This window comes from Daktulosphaira vitifoliae, unplaced genomic scaffold, assembly GCF_025091365.1.
Source record: "Daktulosphaira vitifoliae isolate Bord-2020 unplaced genomic scaffold, ASM2509136v1 Scaffold_1, whole genome shotgun sequence".
NCBI lineage: Eukaryota > Metazoa > Arthropoda > Insecta > Hemiptera > Phylloxeridae > Daktulosphaira > Daktulosphaira vitifoliae.
Genome location: NW_026099572.1, coordinates 9568950 through 9579300, shown reverse-complemented (window position 1 = coordinate 9579300; position 10351 = coordinate 9568950). Strand labels below are relative to the sequence as shown.

The window sequence follows — 10351 nt, the reverse complement described above, 5'->3', positions numbered from 1 at the left end:
GGAAACCTCCAAAAAAATTACAAATTTAAAAATCGCTAATTTTCGAAATTTTTTCAATTTTTTTTACTAAAAACTGCCATAACTTTTTCAAAAATGAACATATCAATATAATTTTTTTTTTATAGATGTTTGATGTCTTTACTTACTATTTGGTATATTTTTTTTTGTAAATTTGACCTTTTTGCTGCCCACAGGGGGGNGTATATTTTTTTTGTAAATCTGACACTTAACCTGCCCACAGGGGGGGATTTAAAATGACAACTTTTTCACAAAAAATTAACTTTTTCAACTTAACTTTTGAAAATGTTCCGGAAGGTCTGACACTTTTATATATACCTTAAATTAAAGCTAATGTAATGTACTTTTATTTGAAAAAAAATTTGACCTCTGGACTTGTCTTCATAGTGAAAACGTCTACCAAATGCTATTTTTGTGTGAAAATTTTCGATTTTATAATTTACATTTTTTACTTTAAAGTGTTATAACTTCTTAAAAAATGTAAGGATCAATACAATTTTTTCATGAGAAATAGTATTTATATACATCTTTCATTGGATATACTTTTTTTTTAAATCAAACTATTTCCCTATATATGGGGGGGGGCTTCAAATATAAAAAATGCATATAGAAAGTAGAACTTTTTCAACTTAACTTTTGAAAATGTTCCGGAAGGTCTGACACTTTTATATATATCTTATAGCTAATGTAATTAAAGCTAATGTAATGTACTTTTATTTGAAAAAAAAAAATTTGACCTCTGGACTTGTCTTCATGGTGAAAACGGCTACCGAATGCTATTTTTGTGTGAAAATTCTCGATTTTATATTTTACATTTTTTACTTTAAAGTGCTATAACTTTTTAAAAAAAGTATGGATCAATACAATTTTTTCATGAGAAGTAGTATTTATATACATCTTTCATTGGATATACTTTTTTTTTAAATCAGACTATTTCCCTATATATGGGGGGGCTTCAAATATAAAAAATGCATATAGAAAGTANGGATATTAATAATGAACTAGCAGATCATGTAGCTTTTGGAATAGTCCACCAATTTTTTAAAATTAAACAGTATCTAAAGATTTGCATCGAAGCGTTTTTTTTTTATAGTGATTTTAATCACTGTCAGATATCATTATACTTGATCCATCTATACCACGTCACCACTGTGCCACGATCCCCCTGTGCTGGGTTTTTTTTAAATGTGTACATATTTAAACTTTCAATTATAATTGCACATGTAATAAACATGTATATATTTATAAGACGAAACTTTTTATGAAATTGCAATAACTATAAAGATAGAAGTCTAAAGGTTATAAATTGTAAAACATACTGATTGGGAATCTTAACGAAGTGTAAAATAAATACAATCCATGTTTTATTTATCTTACCAAAGTGTATGTATTTTGTATTACTGATATTGTAATGATACTACTTCATTGGGACATTCCAGTAAATAAAAAATAACAGTGGAATTTAGAAATTGTATTTTCAAAAATTTTTTTCTGCATTTTAAAACTTTTTTTTTAACACTCATGTAATTTTAATAAATAATACTAGAAATCTTTTTTTTATATGCTTTGTATGAAAGTTCAATGAAAAACTTTTGTACAGGAAAATTTTAAGAGACTACACACGAATGTAAAATTNATTTTAATAAATAATACTAGAAATCTTTTTTTTATATGCTTTGTATGAAAGTTTTTTTTCAACTTAATTTTCATAAATGTTTTGACACATCTGCCAACTTTTAACTTGTAATGTCACAAAGTTGATGGTGGACCGTAAATAATTTTTGTTATGTATATTTATCTGTCTTTTATCGTGCAAGAGAATGCGCGAATGAACTTTTTCTGACACAGCGATCTCAACAACTCATTATTTCTGCCGCTGACCACCAGATAAGGCGACGAGAGAGATTAAATACAATTAAAATCGATTTGTTATTGCCGTTAGATCGGTATTAATTATTCTTATTCCTTTCTGTCATTGGCCGTGTGCAGTTGCACATGTTTCTTATTTTTTTTGTTACTGTTTTTTTTCAATGATGGAATAGAGCCTACAACGGCGAATGGCCAGGTCTTTTCGGTGAAGTATCCAGACCATCGGAAATTAATTTTTATTGCGTAAGTAGCTTAAATACATGCCTGTATTTTATTCATGTTCCTTAATCTAGACGCAGACTATTGTATGTCTTACATATCAATCGCATATAATTTTGTTATGTTAAGGACTAGCTATTATGCAGGCGGCAAACCACGTTGTTGTTGCAGGTCGACAAAAGACCTCTGCAAACCTATATCAAAATAAAGCTTTTGATGTGATTTTAATCTTAAAAAAAAAATTACCCGTTGATGTTTCTACTTTAAGAAATCGGAATTAAATTAAAACAATTTACAATTTAAAAAAAAAATTACTTTATTATAAAATTTAGCGTTATATTTATTACGATTAAAATTCGTCGAGGTTTTCAATAGATATAAATGTTTGAAAAATTAAAAAAAAATGTACTAATATATAAGAGCCAATGATAATTTAAAATCTATAATAATACCATTTTGCGCCATACTTTTACCAAAACGCACAGTTAATAATTCAACGTTGTGCGTCCGTTTCGCCTATACTTAAACAATTAATTAATTTATTCTAAGCTGCGTTTAGTATTATCTAAAAATACATACTAAAAATAAAATACAATTTACTGATTTGCATCGAAGTGCTTCTTATGATGGTGATTTAAATCATTGTTAGATGTTAATACAAGATATTGTGTACTATATATATTTTGTATATTTGTATCCATTATGTCCCGTCTCGAATGTATTGTTTTTTTTTTTAAGAAAATTTCTGTTGATAATAATCTATAGCTAAATATTTTCAAGATTATTTTGGTTACTAACAAAATTTTCTCGGGAATAATATAAAAATTCTTTATTTATTAAAAAATGATGATTAACATTTTTTGTGTTCTAGGTGAAAGAATAGTTAAAGACTGTAAAAATATACAACCGAGCGTAAAACTTCTACCCTGCAATCACATATTTTGTAATGAGTGTGCAATGCAAATGCAGAATAAGTGTCGACAATGTGAACAAAACTTTACAGATACAGTATATGTGAAAAATTAAATTAAATACATTTATAAACATTTATTTACACTGTGTTTGCTTTATAAAATAAAACAATCAAAACAAATAGTTTTTTTTATTATACATACATTTTTTTTTGATTTTATCATTAATAAATCTCATATGAATTATGGCTATTAATTCAAAACAATTATAAATTTCACTAAAATATAATATCTAAATTTTTTTTTTTAGTTTTAAAACACTTATTGTTTTCAATACTTTTTGATTACTATACAAAAGTCTTAAAATAGTCTTAAAAACGATAATGTCAATGTTTTCTATAAATGCATTTATATATAATTATGTACCATACATCTATGGTATGGTTGGGTAACAAACTCGTTATTTTTTTTTAATATTTTTATAGATGTTTAAATGAAAAGCTTAATAAGAAATCTAGCACAGAGGGGATGCGGCGTAATTAGTTAGTTCGTTTAATACTTGGGAATCTTGGTCAAAACCAAGAATCGGAGGCTACTCGACGTCTGCCCAAATATTGTCCCTCTCTCCTTAAATAAGTTTTAATTACCTGGAGGAGATACAGTCAGTTGTGTACCTTAGTTACTAGAGAGAGATTATATAATAAAGTTAAACTATTGTTTTATGTCAACGACAAAGTAAAGTTATATTTTAAACTTTCGGTAAATATAAGTTATATGCAATGTACAATACGCCTGACCTTGAATTCTAGTACAGATGATTAGTAAATATATCCAAGTAAGACGAAGTTGGTTGGCTGTGATGACAATTGGCGACAGACAAGTCGTCGAATAAAATAAATTAAGTTAGTTATAATACAAATGAGGTAAAAACGATAGTAATTAAAACTATGTCTATAAAGGCCACTCAAAAACAACTGTCTTTTGTTAGTTGGACGTCAGTAGATCCGGGCAATATAAGAGTAAAATTGTTACATCAGTATCTCCTTCTATGCTAATTCATATTTATTACAAATTAAGTAAATGAAAATACAACGTGTATAATAGGGTGGCCCTCAAAAATCGAATGTCTTTTTTTTTTTTACGCTACCCCTTAATTTTTTTTTAATGGTCAAAAAAATGAGCTGTGCAAAATTTGGGACCGATCCGTTAAGGTTAACCCGTGCCCCCGGGCCTATTAAGTTGAGTCGAAGAGTCAAATTTAATAGAAATAACTGATCTATGTCTCATAACTTTTTTTTCTCTTAACTTAGAATAATAAAAGTAAAACTCAAGTAAAGGAAATTTTACAAGAAATTCAAAAATAATAACTTCAATGTTGTTTTCTCAATAAATAGCCCACAAAAACACTACATACAGTAAAAAACATGTAAAAGTCTTAAAATACGTTATAACTGATTTTGTTGATTTTTAATTATTTATTTTCATTTTATTTTTTGGAAAACGCATATTCATTTAAAAAAGATTCTAGAAGTTAAATTTTTTATGCCAAGTACGATAATTATATTAGATTTATTATTTTATGGACAATTAATTAATGATTAATTACAAACCTAACAGTTTAATTTAATTGTTATTAACAATTTTTAATTTATTTTTTTTTAAATAATAATAACTTTAAAAAAAATATTTTAACAATAATTAAATTATATTATTATTATATATTTTTTGATAATGTACTTTTTTTACAATTAGGAAATTTTTTCCGATAATTACTTACTATTTGTAAAACGTATTGTTTCTGTTCTTCATTTGTAGTTAATATATTAATGTAGTCTTAGATTAATTTAATGCCACGCTAGGCTGTATCATTAATGACTCGTAATTTACTTATAGTATTTAAAGCATTTATGTAACTGTTGTTCGCACTCCAAAATGATGGATCAATTTTCAAAAAATCAGTGTTCAGATTAAATAGTTGTAAATTTGATGGTAACTTACTACCAGTTATTTCGTGGGAATAATTACCAATAAGATAAATATTAGTTCGTAATACTTTAAAAGACGCTAAAAGTATTGTACATTTGTGATTAAAACGTATCATTTAATATATAATAATAAACAGGTAAAATATATTTAACGTGTTCACAAATTGTCTGCTGCATTTATACGACACAAATTATGTCAGTTGTCGAAAATAACTCAAATATACTTATCTTTAATAATAATATAATTGGTACTATCTTAAAGTAATTCAGTAAACCAAAATTGATATATTGATACGACAAAATGTAATAATACAATCAATTTTGTTAGGTTTGTAATTAATCATTAATTAACTGTCCATAAAATAATAAATCTAATATAATTATCGTACTTGGCATAAAAAATTAAACTTCTAGAATCTTTTTTTAAACGAAAATGCGTTTTCCAAAAAATAAAATGAAAATAAATAATTAAAAATCAACAAAATCAGTTATAACGTATTTTAAGACTTTTACATGTTTTTTACTGTATGTAGTGTTTTTGTGGGCTATTTATTGAGAAAACAACATTGAAGTTATTATTTTTGAATTTCTTGTAAAATTTCCTTTACTTGAGTTTTACTTTTATTATTCTAAGTTAAGAGAAAAAAAAGTTATGAGACATAGATCAGTTATTTCTATTAAATTTGACTCTTCGACTCAACTTAATAGACCCGGGGGCACGGGTTAACCTTAACGGATCGGTTTCAAATTTTGCACAGCTAATTTTTTTGACCATTAAAAAAAAATTAAGGGGTAGCGTAAAAAAAAAAAAGACATTCGATTTTTGAGGGCCACCCTAGTGTATAATAGAAGTGGTAAGAACATAGTAATAAATGTTCATTCAGTTGGAAGTATAGATGATATCTAACAATGATTAAAATCGCCATCATAGAAACGCTTCGATATAAATCTATATATAATGATTAATTTTTTGAAGGAATAGTTGGATTTTTAAAAGTAACATCAACTCATATTTCCTTATTTATATACTGATTACGAGTTTTATGATTTATAAGTATTACACATGAAGGAATACTTATTACAATAATTAAATTTATTATGAAATTGATTTTCAATAAATTTAATATTACAATTTTTGTGGAGAAATTATAAAAAGCTATAAAGTAGTTATATATTACGTTACTTAAATGGATTATATCTATCAAAACTGTAATTATGGATATATCAAAAAAAAAAAAAAAAGAAGGTTAATTTTTTTAATTTGATTATTCTGATCTTTCTTAGTTAATAATTATTTTATTTATAAAATTGAAATTGTAATTCATCATAAGCTATTGGTAGCTAGAACATATTTTTGAAAATTAAAGCCCTTTCTTTTTAATATACCTATTGGATTGACTTTAAAAGCTGTGAAAAATATTTATAAATGGAATCTTTAATATTATTATTTTTAGTGAAGGGGTTAAATAAGGATACTTATGACGATATTGTTTGCTTTAAAATATAGGTATAAGTAATGGGCAATGTTATTATTTTGTGTATCGATATTTTTCTGATTTTTCCAATATTGTAGTTCATATGATATCGATATAATATCGCAAATATCGAATTAGATATTCATAAAAAAAATTTTTTTATACATTTTTTTTTAATTTTTGTTTTTTTTTAAACGCCATGTGGAAGTTTATGATAAGGGTGGCCAACCCTAAGTAGTTGGGATTAAGGCGAGAAAAAAGAAGAAGATAAAGAAATTGAGTTGTATTCATACAAATAAATTTATATTAAAAAACCCAGCACAGGGGGGTTGCGGCACAGTGGTGACGTGGCATAGTTGGGTCAAATATAATGATATCTAACAGTGATTAAAATCATTATTATAAAAAACGCTTCGATGCAAATTTGTAGATAGTGTTTAGTTTTAAAAAATTGGTTGATTATTCCAAAAGCTACATGATCTGCTATTTCTTTATTTATTACCTGATTAAGATAAAGTATGTCGAATAAAAGAGGGATATAAATATTATTTCTCATAAAAATTGTATTGATCTAAAATGTAAAAAATAAAATCGAGTATTTTCAAACAAAAATAGCATTCGGTAGTCATTTTCACCATGAAGACAAAATAAAGTCAGAAATTTTTTTTCTTCATAATAAAGTATATTACATTAGCTTTAATTTAAGATATATATAAAAGTGTCAGACTTTTCGGAACACTTTCAAAAGTTAAGTTGAAAAAGTTAATTTTTTGTGAAAAAGTTGTCATTTTAAATCCCCCCCTGTGGGCAGGTAAAGGGTCAGATTTATAAAAAAAATATACCCAATGAAAGGCTAAGACATCACGCATCTATACAAAAAAAATTATATTGATCCATACATTTTTTAAAAAGTTATAGCATAATAAAGTTAAAAATGTAAAATACAAAATCGGTAGCATTTGGTATCCATTTTCATCGTGAAGATAAAATAAAGTCCAAAAATTTTTTTTTTATAATAAAGTACATTACATTCAGTGGCGTATTTTGGGGGGGGTGTCCTCCATTTCTGGACACCCCCTGACTTAAAAAAAATGCCTAATNTCTGGACACCCCCCGACTTAAAAAAAATGCCTAATATATTGGTATTAACTTTTTTTATAATATACTATATTTATTTACTATAAAATAAATGGTATTTTAAATAAATAACAAAATTGAAGATAATTTGATAGGATTCGACGACACGTATTTATCTACATTTTATCAGAGATTTCTAGAAATTATTTGGATTTCATTGGGTCATTTAGACAACAAAAATATAATAACAACGGGAATATTCTGAACTTGTAGTTCATTNAGCAAAAATATAATAACAACGGAAATATTCTGAACTTGTAGTTCATTTTTAAATTTATTTTATAGTTTATCAGTTTAGAGAATTATAAACAAATAAGTTTAGTTACCCCTATTCAATATACCGCATTCATAAAAAATACAGAAAACAATTTTTTATAATTAAAATAGTATTTAAAAAATAAACAAAAGTTATGAAATTCTTTATGAATCGTCATTTAGTAAAATTAAATTAAGTTGTTAAGATAGTAGATACGCTTGTTAATTTAAAAATTTATAATTGGCTGACTTTTTAACTTAATTGTATCCATAACTGCATATTATAATATTTGTATATTCACATAACAAGAACATTAAATTATTTCAGTTAAGATAAATTTATATTAAATTTGAATTTCTTAAATGAAATGTTACAAAGAAAAATAAGATTAAAATAAAATAACAAAACAACAATTAAACATAGAAAAAGTCAAAAAATTTTTGGTGGTATATAAATAAAAATTTCAATTTATAGTAAATATTAAGAAAATTGATATAAAATACAAAAAAAAAATTTCATTCATAAAAATTTTAATTGAATAGCTCGCCAGCAATAATTTCATTTTTGTGTCTTAATCTTATAAAAGGCATAAAATTTGCATTTATTGGTGTTGTATCTCCTCGAGACATTTTTTCTGCCAGCTCAACAGTAAATGGCCCACAATCATGTCCATTGGTTTGGCGAGATGTCTCGCCTATTTGTAATGTCCATGTAGAAGCTTTTCCTTTTTTGTCCATCTCCCATTCAATTAAGAAATTTTTTAATACCATTGGATAGGGACCCTCATACGACTTAAGACTATCATATGATGTCACAGTCTTTTCAGGTATATTAACCACTGTCAATATCCAATGACTCTCATATACATTCATGGGCACAAAAAGTAATTTTATTGTGTGAATATCTTTTTTTATCCATCTTCTTACAGCTGGATAACCTCCTCGAAGATACGCTACAATAAAATCAGTGACAACTGCATAAACTTCACCTTCTGACCGTTTTACTATCATTTTAATGTACTCATTAATTGTGTCTGAAGTATACCATGATGTGGGCGATTTAAATGAAGGTGCATTATACTGATCAAGAGATTTTGTGTTCTGATCTTGCATTACTTCTGCAAGTGTAACCATATTTAAACATTTTTCATAAAATTAATAAAAGACTTTGTTGAACAGTTTACTATTATTTAGGTTTATTTAAGGTTTTGGAATATGAAATTAAACACGTATAATTACTTTTGTTTAAAACGTCCATGGACCCCCTTAATGACACGCCTCTGCAGAAGTTATATTAATTTAACTCGTATTATTATAATTAATTATGTTTAATAAATAATCTTTTTTTATTTAATTTTACATAAAATAAATAGATTAAATAACTAATTACCTTTTTCTTTCTCTGGTACTTTTATTACTTCAATAGTGGACAGAGCAAGTAAATTTACGTCATTCGGCGTATTTAAGGTCAAAGGATTAGAACTAACTTTTGGCTCTAAAATAATTTATGTTTAAAACTATTACATATTTGTTTCAAAAATCAAAACATCATATTTTTTAATGAAATATAAAAATGAATTATATTTTAAAAGTTGTATACTTTTTATGACTTTTTCATCTTCTTCGGATGAATTTCTTTTTAAATTTGGTCGAGCAGTAGTATTAGAAGATATCTCAAAATATTGTTTTTTTATTTCGGATTTTTTGCGTTCCAAATTTTTCTTATGAAAACTCTTAACGGATCATAAAAATATATTGAATTATATGATATATTTATTTAAGAAATCTGCTTTAAGTCCAAAAAATGGTTTAGGGTATACCCTAAAATCTTTTTATTGAAATAAAGCATAATAGAATATACCTTTTCTAACAAATCAGCTGATATTAATAGCAGATTGTCTTTTGAAATTGCTATATTTTTTTTTTCTGTTGAATTTAAAATTTCATTTTTATATTTTTCAGATTTTTCATTCTGAAAAAGTGTTCCGAATTCTCTTTGCTGCATCATATTCTAGGTAACCAAAGAGATATTTAAATAAACAAATAAACTATACTTAATATTATATTATTATCTTCGATAAAAATTGAATTTCCCATATAAATCTAATAGAAAAAATAGCAGAATAATATTAAACATTATGTTACCGCATTTATATTAAGGGGGTTGATAGTTTATTTTATATTTTTGAATCAGACAAACCCCAATAACATAGCTAAATCGAATAAATATATTAATATAATTATAGTTACCAATTTTTCTGGAATAATTTTATCATTTTTATTCGTTTTTCGATACGTGCGTTTTTTTGGAATAATGGAATTTTTTATAGGATAAATATTTTTATTAATAATTGCTGCAAATTGAATATAATTTTAATAATTATTAATTAAATAATCAATTTCGAAAAAGGTTTTTAATATTAAAATAGTTAAATTAAAGTAAAGCGACTGAATTATTGTTATATATGAATAAGAGAACTTA

General features: G+C 25.4%; 2 protein-coding genes across 3 annotated transcripts in view; one reads left to right on the top strand and one right to left on the bottom strand.

Moving 5' to 3' along the window:
* Positions 1 to 3199, top strand: part of LOC126910370 (uncharacterized) — a 9254-nt gene extending 6055 nt beyond the window's left edge. Inside the window, exon 6 of the mRNA XM_050692883.1 lies at positions 2978 to 3199. Within this exon, the coding sequence (XP_050548840.1) occupies positions 2978 to 3132 (155 nt within the window). The 3' untranslated portion in view covers positions 3133 to 3199. The remainder of the gene's footprint in view (positions 1 to 2977) is intronic.
* Positions 3200 to 8384: 5185 nt separating this feature from the next.
* The window catches only part of LOC126895135 (sentrin-specific protease 1-like), a 3782-nt gene continuing 1815 nt past the window's right edge, over positions 8385 to 10351 (bottom strand). Inside the window, exons 2-6 of one of the 2 annotated variants that reach the window (XM_050666658.1) lie at positions 10120 to 10223; positions 9731 to 9880; positions 9470 to 9602; positions 9260 to 9364; positions 8385 to 8987 (exon numbers count right to left, since the gene is read on the bottom strand). In XM_050666658.1, the coding sequence (XP_050522615.1) occupies positions 8401 to 8987; positions 9260 to 9364; positions 9470 to 9602; positions 9731 to 9880; positions 10120 to 10223 (1079 nt within the window). In that variant the 3' untranslated portion in view covers positions 8385 to 8400. The remainder of the gene's footprint in view (positions 8988 to 9259; positions 9365 to 9469; positions 9603 to 9730; positions 9881 to 10119; positions 10224 to 10351) is intronic. The other variant, XM_050666659.1, reaches the window with a different exon arrangement.